Source organism: Panulirus ornatus, chromosome 11 (genome assembly GCF_036320965.1).
Source record: "Panulirus ornatus isolate Po-2019 chromosome 11, ASM3632096v1, whole genome shotgun sequence".
Lineage (NCBI taxonomy): Eukaryota > Metazoa > Arthropoda > Malacostraca > Decapoda > Palinuridae > Panulirus > Panulirus ornatus.
The window spans coordinates 19,152,354-19,168,412 of record NC_092234.1 but is presented as its reverse complement, the minus strand read 5'-3'; the positions used below and the strand labels follow the sequence as shown (position 1 = coordinate 19,168,412).

The window sequence follows — 16,059 nt, the reverse complement described above, 5'->3', positions numbered from 1 at the left end:
TCAGCTTGACACTCGATAGACTACTCCACTAAGACTCTGAATTACTGTAGACTTCCTACAAGGAACCTGTTGACTGCTGTAACTTACTGCACCTCACTCACGAGACCCCAGACCCGACTGAACTCTCAACTCCCGTGGCTAGATATTCCTGTACCACCGCGTACCCCCCTGTACCATCGACAGGCACTTCTGTACCACTGTCTAGCAATCATGTACCTTAACTAGGCACATCTTTACCACTGCCTACCCTCCTGTAACGTCCCAAGACAGTCGTGTGCCACTACCTCCCTTCATGTACCGTCCCAGAACACTCCTGTACCTGTATCTACAGTACCGAGACAGTGCTGTACCACCACGTCCCCTCATGTACCGTCCTAGAATACTCTTGTACCGCCATGTACCTCATGTACTGACGCCAGACACTCGTGTACCCCTGACTATCCTCATGTACCATCCCAGGACATCACTATACCACCACGTACCTTCATGTACCGTCCCAGGACATCACTATACCACCACGTACCTTCATGTACCGTCCCAGGACATCACTATACCACCACGTACCTTCATGTACCGTCCCAGGACATCACTATACCACCACGTACCTTCATGTACCGTCCCAGGACATCACTGTACCACCATGTACCCTCATGTACCGTCTCAAAAGACTCCTATCCCACCACGTTCTCTCTTGTAACATGGCACACACTCCTGTACCCTCACCTACCCTAGTGTACCGTCTCAGGACCGTCCCGTGTCCTCACCTCCCCTTGTGTACCGTCTCAGGACTGTCCTGTACCGCCACCTCCCCTCGTGTACCGTCTCAGAACCGTCCTGTACCGCCACCTACCCTCATATAGACCTATCCTCCCCTCCACTATTATGTATCTCATCCCCCCCTATATACGCCCTGGCCTCTCACCGATGACTGATGGCTCCAGGTCGACGAAGACCGCCCTGGGCACGTGCTTGCCGGAGCCCGTCTCGCTGAAGAAGGTGTTGAAGGAGTCGTCGCCGCCGCCCACCGTCTTGTCTGAGGGCATCTGGCCATCAGGCTGGATCCCATGCTCCAGGCAGTACAGCTCCCAGCAGGCGTTGCCGATCTGCACGCCAGCCTGGCCCACGTGTACGCTGATGCACTCACGCTGTCAGAGAGTAAACATGGTCATGTTAACTTACATGTCCTCACGCTGGGTCACCCCCCAGGACGCTGTACCTCACCCGGGGTCATTTCAGGTCACCTGGAGTGACTCTAGGTCACCCTAGGACACTGTACCTCACCCGGGGTCATTTAAGGTCACCTGGAGTGACTCTAGGTCACCCTAGGACACTGTACCTCACTTGCAGGTCTTTTCATGCCACTTATGGCTATTAGGTCACCTGGGGTCATTCTTGGGCACTTGAGATTAGCAGAGGTCACTCATGTTCAGTTTGGGTCACTAGGTCACTTTGGGTCTGCTAAGGTAACTGTGTCCATCATTATTCTAGGTCAGGTTAGGTCATTCTGCATCACCGAAGGTCTGTCTTCCCCAGCTGACATCATCATGCTAGGTCAGGTGGTTGTAGTTAGGTCAGGTGACACTGAGTCACACTCCACTGACTGGTGGCAGTCCAGGTCTGCCTCCTGGGTCACCCTGTGTTGCTGAGGTCACCTGAGTCAGCTGGGCTTCACTCTGGACCCACTGTATGTGGACTGCTGTCATCCTGGGTCAAGTACTGTTAGTCCAGGTCGACCGAGGTCACTAAAGGCAAATTTCTATGTGTGCTCAACAGAGGTCAGTGAATGTCAAGTGATATCATGGCGTCAAGTAGTACCTTGGTGTCAAATGGTATCTTTGCGTCAAGTGATTTCATACGTCATAGATGTTCGCCATTTCTTGCGTCAGGGAGGTAGCGCCAGGAAGAGACGATGTCATGGCCTCATTCGTTCACATCCACTCTCTACCTGTCATGGCTAATGCACCGAAAACAAACAGAGCTCCCTACCTACAGCCACTACCCACACTCCCTCTCCTGGTTTACTCTGACTACTTCATGTATCCTGGTTCGTCCCACCGACAGTACGTCGTCCCCTGCATACCCCGTCACTCCAGTTTGCTCTATCCCTTGAAGGCCTTTCACGCTCCTGCATGTTCAGGACCCGAACCTTCAAAGCATCTCTTACTCCGTCCTTCCACCTCCTCCTCAGTTTCTCCATTTTTTATGTTCCCTCCACTTCTGGTATGTCCTCTTAGTCAACCTCTCTATATGTGGAAACCGTTCCAACACCCTTATCATCTCTCACACACCCGTCTCTTAACCTATCATTCATTATTCCATCAACCCTCCTCACACCACATAATGTCCTCAGACACTTCATTTCCAATACATCACCCACTTCTGTACATTTCTGTCTAAGTCCCAGGCCTCAGTCCATACGACAACAGCGGGACCACTATACCATCACACATACGCATCTCTTGCCTCACTAACAGTGACCTCTCTCTCCACACAGTCCTCAGTGTGCCCAGGACCATTGCCCCCTCACCCGCTCTGCGGCTCACTTCAGCTCCCATGGTTCCATTCGCTGCCATAACCACTTCCAGGTGTCTAGATCACCCGCCATCCACCTAGTTCTCACCATTCTCACTCCAAATACCCCTCTTCTCCGGACAGCTAAGCTTAATAACCTTGCTTTTATTCACATTTACTGTCAACTTTCTCTTTTCGCTCAGTTCCATAAGCTTTGTTTCTCACTCGAATCTTCCACCAGCGCCTTGTCATCAGCACACAACAACTGATTCACCTCTCGGTAACCCCCCCCTCCTTCCAACAGACTGCATATCTACTCCCCTCTCCTAAACCCTGGCATCACCTCCCTCACCACTCTATCCTTAAACTGACGCAGATCCACCGACATCTGGAACCACTCGCCCTTCCCTCTTCCTACTGGCACACACGGCTTACTATCAGCATCATAATTCTTCAGTGCTTGTGGCAGCTTTCTTCCCACTCCATATAATCGCACCACCTTCGACACAGGCATTTCTAACACTCTTATCACACGCTTCCCAGATCCCTAAGCACCATGTAAGGTCCCTTCTGTTTCTCTAAGTATTTCTCTCACACATTCTTCAAAGCAAACACCTGATCCACACATCCTCTGCCGTCCCTGAAACCACATTGTTCCTCCCCAGCCTACACTCCTCCTGAACAGACCGCTGTGGTTGGAGCATTCACTTTTGTTCCTTTGTCTCTATACAGTGGCATCATACAGGCATTCCGCCAGTCCTCAGGCACATCGCCAGGAGCCATACCTACACTGAAAATCCTAGTTAACCTGTCCACTACACATCACCCCCTTTTTTTTTTAAGACATTCACCCGCGGTCCCATCCACTCCAGCCACTTGCCGCGCTTCATCTTACGCACCGCTTTCACCACGTCTTCTGTTTTCACCAAACTATTTTCATGACTCACTTTGCATACTCCACGTCCAAACCATCCCGCATTTGCCACCCTACCATCAAACATACTTGAGAACTCTTAACAATACTCAATCCATCTCTTCACCTCACTATTGTCCACACGACCTCAGGTCAAGGTGTAGCATGGTGTCACTCGACCTCAGGTCAGGTGTAGCATGGTGTCACATGACCTCAGGTCAGGGTTGTAGCATGGTGTCACACGACTCAGGTCAGGGTGTACATGGTGTCACACGACCCCATGTCAGGGTGTAGCATGTGTCACACGACCTCAGGTCAGGGTGTAGCATGGTTGTCACACGACCTCAGGTCAGGTGTAGCATGGTGTCACTCGACCTCAGGTCAGGGTGTAGCTTGGTGTCACACGACCTCAGGTCAGGGTGTAGCATGTGTCACACGACCTCAGGTCAAGGTGTAGCATGGTGTTCACACGACCTCAGGTCAGGGTGTAGCATGTGTCACACGACCTCAGGTCAAGGTGTAGCATGGTGTCACACACCTCAGGTCAGGGTTGTAGCATGGTGTCACATGACCTCAGGTCAGGGTTGTAGCATGGTGTCACTCGACCTCAGGTCAGGGTGTTAGCATGGTGTCACACGACCCCATGTCAGGGTGTAGCATGGTGTCCACACGACCTCAGGTCAGGGTTGTAGCATGGTGTCACACGACATCAGGTCAGGGTGTAGCATGTGTCACACGACCTCAGTCAGGGTGTAGCATGGTGTCACACACCTCAGGTCAGGGTTGTAGCATGGTGTCACTCGACCTCAGGTCAGGGTGTAGCATGGTTGTCACACGACCTCAGGTCAGGGTGTTGCATGGTGTCACACGACCTCAGGTCAGGGTTGTAGCATGGTGTCACATGACCTCAGGTCAGGGTGTTGCATGGTGTCACACGAACCTCAGGTCAGGGTTGTAGCATGGTGTCACTCGACCTCAGGTCAGGGTTGTAGCATGGTGTCACATGACCTCAGGTCAGGGTTGTAGCATGGTGTCACACGACATCAGGTCAGGGTGTAGCATGGTGTCCACACGACCTCAGGTCAGGGTGTAGCATGTGTCACACGACCCCAGGTCAGGGTGTAGCTTGGTGTCACACGACCTCAGTCAGGGTGTAGCATGGTGTCACACGACCTCAGGTCAGGGTGTGCATGGTGTCACACGACATCAGGTCAGGGTGTAGCATGGTGTCCACACGACCTCAGGTCAAGGTGTAGCATGGTGTCACACACCTCAGGTCAGGGTGTACATGGTGTCACACGACCTCAGGTCAGGGTTGTAGCATGGTGTCACACGACCTCAGTCAGGGTGTAGCATGGTGTCAACACGACCTCAGGTCAGGGTTAGCATGGTGTCACACGACATCAGGTCAGGGTGTGCATGGTGTCACACGACATCAGGTCAGGGTGTAGCATGGTGTCCACACGACCTCAGGTTCAGGGTGTAGCATGGTGTCCACACGACCTCAGGTCAGGTGTAGCATGGTGTCACACACCTCAGGTCAGGGTTGTAGCATGGTGTCAAACGACCTCAGGTCAGGTGTAGCATGGTGTCACACGACCCCATGTCAGGGTGTAGCATGGTTGTCACACGACCTCAGTCAGGGTGTAGCATGGTGTCAAACGACCTCAGGTCAGGTGTAGCATGGTGTCACATGACCTCAGGTCAGGGTTGTAGCATGGTGTCACTCGACCTCAGGTCAGGGTTGTAGCATGGTGTCACTCGACCTCAGGTCAGGGTTGTAGCATGGTTGTCACACGACCTCAGGTCAGGTGTAGCATGGTGTCACAACGACCTCAGGTCAGGTGTAGCATGGTGTCCACACGACCTCAGGTCAGGTGTAGCATGGTGTCACTCGACCTCAGGTCAGGGTTAGCATGGTGTCACACACCTCAGGTCAGGGTGTAGCATGGTGTCACTCGACCTCAGGTCAGGTGTAGCATGGTGTCCACACGACATCAGGTCAGGGTGTTGCATGGTGTCACACGACATCAGGTCAGGGTGTAGCATGGTGTCACATGACCTCAGGTCAGGGTTAGCATGGTGTCACACACCTCAGGTCAGGGTTGTAGCATGGTGTCACACGACCCCATGTCAGGGTGTAGCATGGTGTCACTCGACCTCAGGTCAGGGTTGTAGCATGGTGTCACTCGACCTCAGGTCAGGGTTGTAGCATGGTGTCACATGACCTCAGGTCAGGGTTGTAGCATGGTGTCACTCGACCTCAGGTCAGGGTGTACATGGTGTCACACGACATCAGGTCAGGGTGTTGCATGGTGTCACACGACCCCATGTCAGGGTGTAGCATGGTTGTCACACGACCTCAGTCAGGGTGTAGCATGTGTCACACGACCTCAGGTCAGGGTTGTAGCATGGTGTCACACGACCCCATGTCAGGGTGTAGCATGGTGTCACTCGACCTCAGGTCAGGGTGTTGCATGGTGTCACACGACCCCATGTCAGGGTGTAGCATGGTTGTCACACGACCTCAGGTTCAGGGTGTAGCATGGTGTCACTCGACCTCAGGTCAGGGTTGTAGCATGGTGTCACTCGACCTCAGGTCAGGGTTGTAGCATGGTGTCACACACCTCAGGTCAGGGTTGTAGCATGGTGTCACACGACCTCAGGTCAAGGTGTAGCATGGTGTCACATGACCTCAGGTCAGGGTGTAGCATGGTGTCCACACGACCTCAGGTCAGGTGTAGCATGGTGTCACATGACCTCAGGTCAGGGTGTAGCATGGTGTCCACACGACCTCAGGTCAGGGTTGTAGCATGGTGTCACATGACCTCAGGTCAGGGTGTTGCATGGTGTCACACGACCTCAGGTCAGGGTGTAGCATGGTGTCACTCGACCTCAGGTCAGGGTTGTAGCATGGTGTCACACGAACCTCAGGTCAGGGTTGTAGCATGGTGTCACAAGACCTCAGGTCAGGGTGTAGCTTGGTGTCACACGACCCCATGTCAGGGTGTAGCATGGTGTCACTCGACCTCAGGTCAGGGTGTACATGGTGTCACACGACCCCATGTCAGGGTGTAGCATGGTGTCCACACGACCTCAGGTTCAGGGTGTAGCATGGTGTCACATGACCTCAGGTCAGGGTGTAGCTTGGTGTCACACGACCTCAGTCAGGGTGTAGCATGGTTGTCACACGACCTCAGGTCCAGGGTGTAGCATGGTGTCAAACGACCTCAGGTCAGGTGTAGCATGGTGTCCACACGACCTCAGGTCAAGGTGTAGCATGGTGTCCACACGACCTCAGGTTCAGGGTGTAGCATGGTGTCACACGACCCCAGGTCAGGGTGTAGCTTGGTGTCACACGACCTCAGGTCAGGGTGTAGCATGGTGTCACACACCTCAGGTCAGGGTGTAGCATGGTGTCACACACCTCAGGTCAGGGTTGTAGCATGGTGTCACACACCTCAGGTCAGGGTGTAGCATGGTGTCACTCGACCTCAGGTCAGGTGTAGCATGGTGTCACTCGACCTCAGGTCAGGGTTGTAGCATGGTGTCACTCGACCTCAGGTCAGGGTTGTAGCATGGTGTCACTCGACCTCAGGTCAGGGTGTACATGGTGTCACACGACATCAGGTCAGGGTGTACATGGTGTCACACGACATCAGGTCAGGGTGTACATGGTGTCACACGACATCAGGTCAGGGTGTAGCATGGTGTCACACACCTCAGGTCAGGGTGTAGCATGGTGTCACATGACCTCAGGTCAGGGTGTAGCTTGGTGTCACACGACCTCAGGTCAGGGTTGTAGCATGGTGTCACAAGACCTCAGGTCAGGGTTGTAGCATGGTGTCACACGACCTCAGGTCAGGGTGTACATGGTGTCACACGACCTCAGGTCAGGGTGTAGCATGGTGTCACATGACCTCAGGTCAGGGTGTAGCATGGTGTCAAACGACCTCAGGTCAGGGTGTGCATGGTGTCACACGACCTCAGGTCAGGGTGTAGCATGGTGTCCACACGACCTCAGGTCAGGTGTAGCATGGTGTCACATGACCTCAGGTCAGGGTTGTAGCATGGTGTCACACGACATCAGGTCAGGGTGTAGCTTGGTGTCACACGACCCCATGTCAGGGTGTAGCATGGTGTCACTCGACCTCAGGTCAGGGTGTTGCATGGTGTCACACGACTCAGGTCAGGTGTAGCATGGTGTCACATGACCTCAGGTCAGGGTTAGCATGGTGTCACTCGACCTCAGGTCAGGGTGTTGCATGGTGTCACACGACCTCAGGTCAGGGTGTAGCATGGTGTCACATGACCTCAGGTCAGGGTTAGCATGGTGTCACATGACCTCAGGTCAGGGTGTTGCATGGTGTCACACGACCTCAGGTCAGGGTGTAGCATGTGTCACACGACCTCAGGTCAGGGTGTAGCATGGTGTCACATGACCTCAGGTCAGGGTGTAGCATGGTTGTCACACGACCTCAGGTCAGGGTTAGCATGGTGTCACATGACCTCAGGTCAGGGTTGTAGCATGGTGTCACACGACCTCAGGTCAGGGTGTAGCATGGTGTCACTCGACCTCAGGTCAGGGTGTAGCATGGTGTCACATGACCTCAGGTCAGGGTTAGCATGGTGTCACTCGACCTCAGGTCAGGTGTAGCATGGTGTCACACGACTCAGGTCAGGGTGTAGCTTGGTGTCACACGACCTCAGGTCAGGGTGTGCATGGTGTCACACGACCTCAGGTCAGGGTGTAGCATGGTGTCACACGGACCTCAGGTCAGGGTTGTAGCATGGTGTCAAACGACCTCAGGTCAGGGTTGTAGCATGGTGTCACATGACCTCAGGTCAGGGTTGTAGCATGGTGTCAAACGACCTCAGGTCAGGTGTAGCATGGTGTCACAAGACCTCAGGTCAGGGTGTACATGGTGTCACACGACCTCAGGTCAAGGTGTAGCATGGTGTCACATGACCTCAGGTCAGGGTTGTAGCATGGTGTCACATGACCTCAGGTCAGGGTGTAGCATGGGTCACACGACCTCAGGTCAGGGTGTAGCATGGTGTCACACGACCCCAGGTCAGGGTGTAGCATGGTGTCACACGACCCCATGTCAGGGTGTAGCATGGTGTCCACACGACCTCAGGTCCAGGGTGTAGCATGGTGTCACTCGACCTCAGGTCAGGTGTAGCATGGTGTCACTCGACCTCAGGTCAGGGTTGTAGCATGGTGTCACTCGACCTCAGGTCAGGTGTAGCATGGTGTCCACACGACCTCAGGTCAGGGTTGTAGCATGGTGTCACACGACTCAGGTCAGGGTGTTGCATGGTGTCACACGACTCAGGTCAGGGTGTTGCATGGTGTCACACGACTCAGGTCAGGGTGTTGCATGGTGTCACACGACCCCATGTCAGGGTGTAGCATGGTGTCAAACGACCTCAGGTCAGGTGTAGCATGGTGTCACACACCTCAGGTCAGGGTGTGCATGGTGTCACACGACCCCATGTCAGGGTGTAGCATGGTGTCCACACGACATCAGGTCAGGGTGTAGCAATGGTGTCACACGACATCAGGTCAGGGTGTAGCATGGTGTCCACACGACCTCAGGTCAAGGTGTAGCATGGTGTCCACACGACCTCAGGTCAGGGTGTAGCATGTGTCACACGACATCAGGTCAGGGTGTAGCATGTGTCACACGACCTCAGGTCAAGGTGTAGCATGGTGTCCACACGACCTCAGGTCAGGGTGTGCATGGTGTCACACGGACCTCAGGTCAGGGTGTAGCTTGGTGTCACACGACCTCAGGTCAGGGTGTAGCATGTGTCACACGACCTCAGGTCAGGTGTAGCATGGTGTCACACGACATCAGGTCAGGGTGTAGCATGTGTCACACGACCTCAGGTCAGGGTGTACATGGTGTCACACGACATCAGGTCAGGGTGTAGCATGGTGTCACATGACCTCAGGTCAGGGTGTAGCATGTGTCACACGACATCAGGTCAGGGTGTAGCATGTGTCACACGACCTCAGGTCAGGGTGTAGCTTGGTGTCACACGACCTCAGGTCAGGTGTAGCATGGTGTCCACACGACCTCAGGTCAGGGTTGTAGCATGGTGTCACACGACATCAGGTCAGGGTGTAGCATGTGTCACACGACCTCAGGTCAGGGTGTACATGGTGTCACACGACATCAGGTCAGGGTGTACATGGTGTCACACGACATCAGGTCAGGGTGTACATGGTGTCACACGACATCAGGTCAGGGTGTAGCATGGTGTCACTCGACCTCAGGTCAGGGTGTAGATGGTGTCACACGACCTCAGGTCAGGGTGTAGCATGGTGTCACATGACCTCAGGTCAGGGTGTAGCATGGTGTCACATGACCTCAGGTCAGGGTGTGCATGGTGTCACACGACATCAGGTCAGGGTGTACATGGTGTCACACGAACCTCAGGTCAGGGTGTAGCATGTGTCACACGACATCAGGTCAGGGTGTACATGGTGTCACACGACCCCAGGTCAGGGTGTAGCATGGTGTCACATGACCTCAGGTCAGGGTTGTAGCATGGTGTCACATGACCTCAGGTCAGGGTGTACATGGTGTCACACGACCCCATGTCAGGGTGTAGCATGGTGTCACACGACTCAGGTCAGGGTGTAGCATGTGTCACACGACCTCAGTCAGGGTGTAGCATGTGTCACACGACCTCAGGTCAGGGTGTACATGGTGTCACACGACATCAGGTCAGGGTGTAGATGGTGTCACACGACCCCAGGTCAGGGTGTAGCATGGTGTCACATGACCTCAGGTCAGGGTTAGCATGGTGTCACACGACCCCAGGTCAGGGTGTAGCATGGTGTCACACGACATCAGGTCAGGGTGTACATGGTGTCACACGACTCAGGTCAGGTGTAGCATGGTGTCACATGACCTCAGGTCAGGGTGTACATGGTGTCACACGACTCAGGTCAGGGTGTGCATGGTGTCACACGACTCAGGTCAGGGTGTACATGGTGTCACACGACCCCAGGTCAGGGTGTACATGGTGTCACACGACATCAGGTCAGGGTGTACATGGTGTCACACGACCCCAGGTCAGGGTGTAGCATGGTGTCACATGACCTCAGGTCAGGGTTGTAGCATGGTGTCACACACCTCAGGTCAGGGTGTAGATGGTGTCACACGACCCCAGGTCAGGGTGTAGCATGTGTCACACGACCCCAGGTCAGGGTGTAGATGGTGTCACACGACATCAGGTCAGGGTGTACATGGTGTCACACGACATCAGGTCAGGGTGTAGCATGTGTCACACGACCTCAGGTCAGGGTGTACATGGTGTCACACGACCCCAGGTCAGGGTGTAGCATGGTGTCACACACCTCAGGTCAGGGTGTGCATGGTGTCACACGACATCAGGTCAGGGTGTTGCATGGTGTCACACGACTCAGGTCAGGGTGTTGCATGGTGTCACACGACCTCAGGTCAGGGTGTAGCATGGTGTCACTCGACCTCAGGTCAGGTGTAGCATGGTGTCACACACCTCAGGTCAGGGTTGTAGCATGGTGTCCACACGACCTCAGGTCAGGGTGTACATGGTGTCACACGACCTCAGGTCAGGGTGTAGCATGGTGTCCACACGACCTCAGGTCAGGTGTAGCATGGTGTCCACACGACCTCAGGTCAGGTGTAGCATGGTGTCCACACGACCTCAGGTCAGGTGTAGCATGGTGTCACACGACCTCAGGTCAGGGTGGTAGCATGGTGTCACACACCTCAGGTCAGGGTGTAGCATGGTGTCACACGACCCCAGGTCAGGGTGTAGCATGGTGTCACACGACATCAGGTCAGGGTGTAGCATGGTGTCACAACGACCTCAGGTCAGGGTGTGCATGGTGTCACACGACCTCAGGTCAGGGTGTTAGCATGGTGTCACACGACCTCAGGTACAGGGTGTAGCATGGTGTCACACGACCCCAGGTCAGGGTGTAGATGGTGTCACACGACCTCTGGTCAGGGTGTAGCATGGTGGTCACACGAACCTCAGGTCAGGGTTAGCATGGTGTCACACGACCCCATGTCAGGGTGTAGCATGGTGTCACACGACCTCAGGTCAGGGTGTAGCATGGTGTCACACGACCCCAGGTCAGGGTGTAGCATGGTGTCACACGACCTCAGGTCAGGGTGTAGCATGGTGTCACACGACCTCAGGTCAGGGTGTAGCATGGTGTCACACGACCTCAGGTCAGGGTGTAGCATGGTGTCACACGACCTCAGGTCAGGGTGTAGCATGGTGTCACACGACCTCAGGTCAGGGTGTAGCATGGTGTCACACGACCTCAGGTCAAGGTGTAGCATGGTGTCACACGACCTCAGGTCAGGGTGTAGCATGGTGTCACACGACCTCAGGTCAGGGTGTAGCATGGTGTCACACGACATCAGGTCAGGGTGTAGCATGGTGTCACACGACCTCAGGTCAGGGTGTAGCATGGTGTCACACGACCTCAGGTCAGGGTGTAGCATGGTGTCACACGACCTCAGGTCAGGGTGTAGCATGGTGTCACACGACCTCAGGTCAGGGTGTAGCATGGTGTCACACGACCTCAGGTCAGGGTGTAGCATGGTGTCACACGACCCCAGGTCAGGGTGTAGCATGGTGTCACACGACCTCAGGTCAGGGTGTAGCATGGTGTCACACGACCTCAGGTCAGGGTGTAGCATGGTGTCACATGACCTCAGGTCAGGGTGTAGCATGGTGTCACACGACCTCAGGTCTGGGTGTAGCATGGTGTCACATGACCTCAGGTCAGGGTGTAGCATGGTGTCACACGACCTCAGGTCAGGGTGTAGCATGGTGTCACACGACCTCAGGTCAGGGTGTAGCATGGTGTCACACGACCTCAGGTCAGGGTGTAGCATGGTGTCACACGACCTCAGGTCAGGGTGTAGCATGGTGTCACACGACCTCAGGTCAGGGTGTAGCGTGGTGTCACACGACCTCAGGTCAGGGTGTAGCATGGTGTCACACGACCTCAGGTCAGGGTGTAGCATGGTGTGTGTGTGTGGACCGTCCAGCCCCCTCACCTGGAGGCTGGTCACCTGGCTGGGACCTTCCCTCCCTCACCCCTGCAGGAGGGAGGTCGACCACTGATAACAACATGGCCCTCACCCCACACTGGACCACATGGCCCGCCCGTCACCCTCAACACCCCACACTGGACCACATGGCCCGCCTGTCACCCTCAACACCCCACACTGGACCACATGGCCCGCCTGTCACCCTCAACACCCCACACTGGACCACATGGCCCGCCTGTCAGCCTCAACACCCCACACTGGACCACATGGCCCGCCTGTCAGCCTCAACACCCCACACTGGACCACATGGCCCGCCTGTCAGCCTCAACACCCCACACTGGACCACATGGCCCGCCCGTCAGCCTCAACACCCCACACTGGACCACATGGCCCGCCCGTCAGCCTCAACACCCCACACTGGACCACATGGCCCGCCTGTCAGCCTCAACACCCCACACTGGACCACATGGCCCGCCCGTCAGGCTCAACACCCCACACTGGACCACATGGCCCGCCCGTCAGCCTCAACACCCCACACTGGACCACATGGCCCGCCCGTCAGCCTCAACACCCCACACTGGACCATCACACGTCACGCTTGACCCTCTGCCAGCCCCTGCTGGTCCACGGTGTCCCGGCCGCCTCCACATTGTTCAGTCCTTCAATGCGGAGGTCAACTAAGCTGGAGGGAGTACGTCAGCACTTTGAACTAAGCTGGAGGGAACGGGTCAGCACTTTGAACTAAGCTGGAGGGAGTACGTCAGCACTTTGAACTAAGCTGGAAGGAACTGTTCAGCGCTTTGGACTAAGCTGGAGGGAACAGGTCAGCAATTTGAACTAAGCTGGAGGGAACGGGTCAGCACTTTGAACTAAGCTGGAGGGAACGGGTCAGCACTTTGAACTAAGCTGGAGGGAACGGGTCAGCACTTTGAATTAAGCGGGAAGGAACTGTTCAGCATTTTGAACTAAGCTGGAAGGAGCACGTCAGCACTTTGAACTAAGCTGGAGGGAACGGGTCAGCACTTTGAACTAAGCTGGAGGGAACGGGTCAGCAATTTGATCTAAGCTGGAGGGAACGGGTCAGCACTTTGAACTAAGCTGGAGGGAACGGGTCAGCAATTTGATCTAAGCTGGAGGGAACAGGTCAGCACTTTTAACTAAGCTGGAGGGAGTACGTCAGCACTTTGAACTAAGCTGGAGGGAACTGTTCAGCACTTTGAACTAAGCTAGAAGGAACTGTTCAGCACTTTGAACTAAGCTGGAAGGAGCACGTCAGCACTTTGAACTAAGCTGGAGGGAACGGGTCAGCACTTTGAACTAAGCTGGAGGGAGTACGTCAGCACTTTGAACTAAGCTGGAGGGAACGGGTCAGCACTTTTAACTCAGCTGGAGGGAGTACGTCAGCACTTTGAACTAAGCTGGAGGGAACGGGTCAGCACTTTGAACTAAGCTGGAAGGAGCACGTCAGCACTTTGAACTAAGCTGGAGGGAACGGGTCAGCACTTTTAACTCAGCTGGAGGGAGTACGTCAGCACTTTGAACTAAGCTGGAGGGAACGGGTCAGCACTTTGAACTAAGCTGGAGGGAACTGTTCAACACTTTGAACTAAGCTGGAGGGAACAGGTTAGCACTTTGAATTAAGCTGGAAGGAAGATGTCAGCACTGTTAACTAAGCTGGAGGGAACGGGTCAGCACTTTGAACTAAGTTGGAGGGAACGGGTCAGCACTGTTAACTAAGCTGGAAGGAAGAGGTCAGCACTTTGAACTAAGCTGGAGGGAACAGGTTAACACCTTGAACTAAGCTGGAGGGAACAGGACATTACTTTGATCTAAGCTGGAGGGAACAGGATCAGTACTTTGAACGAAGCTGGAAAGAACAGGTCAGCACTTTGAACTAAGCTGGAGGGAATAGGTCAACACTTTGAACTAAGCTGGAGGAAACAGTTCAGGACTTTGATTTAAGCTGGGGTGAACAGGTCAGCGGTGTTGACTAAACTGGAAGGAACAGGTCATCACTGTGAACTAAGCTAGATGGAACACGTCAACGTTGTGAACTAAGCTGGAGGGAACAGGTCAGCACCTTGAACTGAGCTGGAGGGAACAGGTCAATATTTTGAACTAAGCCGGAATGAACAGATCAGCAGTGTTAACTGAGCTGGAGGGAGCAGGTCAGCAGTGTTAACTAAGTTGGAGGGAGCAGGTCAGCAGTGTTAACTAAGTTAACTAAGCCAGAGTCCCCCCTGCCTCCCCAGCTGGTCTTCCCCTCATCCACCACACAACACGACGGGGACCTGGACCAGAGTCCCCCCTGCCTCCCCAGCTGGTCTTCCCCTCATCCACCACACCACACGACGGGGACCTGGGCCAGAGTTCCCCCCCTGCCTCCCCAGCTGGTCTTCCCCTCATCCACCACACCACACGACGGGGACCTGGACCAGAGTCCCCCCTGCCTCCCCAGCTGGTCTTCCCCTCATCCACCACACCACACGACGGGGACCTGGGCCAGAGTCCCCCCTGCCTCCCCAGCTGGTCTTCCCCTCATCCACCACACCACACGACGGGGACCTGGACCAGAGTCCCCCCTGCCTCCCCAGCTGGTCTTCCCCTCATCCACCACACCACACGACGGGGACCTGGACCAGAGTCCCCCCTGCCTCCCCAGCTGGTCTTGGTACAGAGCAGGTGGTGTAAGATCCTTCGTGGGTCCATCTTACACCACCTATCATGAGATGGTCAACACACACTGCTCCTTCCATCACTTGTACATCATCCAACACTTCCTGACCTTACTGCACCATCCCCGCCACCGTCGTCTCCTGTCACCGGAGATCCCTCGTCCCTGAGTTGCAGTTCGACACCACAACCCCATCAAGGCCCTCAGAACCGCCGGTACAGACACCACAGGAGCAGCCCCAGTGTCTGGGGTCAACCATGTATGTTTACGACTCAGGACAACTGTACTTTGCCCCACTGTGTTACTGTGGGTAGTTACATGTGCTCACAGTCTGGCTGGCTACGGTGTATCTGATAGACTGTTGCTCACTATTTTGTGACACCAGACTGACACATGACACCACAGACAGACACATATGACACCGCCGACATACAGACAGACACACATGACACCACAGACAGACAGACAGACACACTAAGCACCACAGACATACAGACAGACACACACTAGCCACCACAGACATACATACAGACACACACTAGCCACCAGAGACAGAGAGACACACACTAGCCACCACAGACATACATACAGACACACACTAGCCACCACAGACATACATACAGACACACACTAGCCACCACAGACATACATACAGACACACACTAGCCACCAGAGACAGACAGACACACACTAGCCACCACAGACATACATACAGACACACACTAGCCACCAGAGACAGACAGACACACACTAGCCACCACAGACATACATACAGACACACACTAGCCACCAGAGACAGACAGACACACACTAGCCACCACAGACATACATACAGACACACACTAGCCACCAGAGACAGACAGACACACACTAGCCACCACAGACATACA

General features: G+C 54.7%; 1 protein-coding gene across 1 annotated transcript in view; it reads right to left on the bottom strand.

The window, feature by feature from the left end:
- Window positions 1–16,059, bottom strand: part of LOC139751356 (tubulin alpha-1D chain) — a 38,419-nt gene that overhangs the window by 21,972 nt on the left and 388 nt on the right. The window contains exon 2 of the mRNA XM_071666717.1: window positions 923–1,145. Within this exon, the coding sequence (XP_071522818.1) occupies window positions 923–1,145 (223 nt within the window). The remainder of the gene's footprint in view (window positions 1–922; window positions 1,146–16,059) is intronic.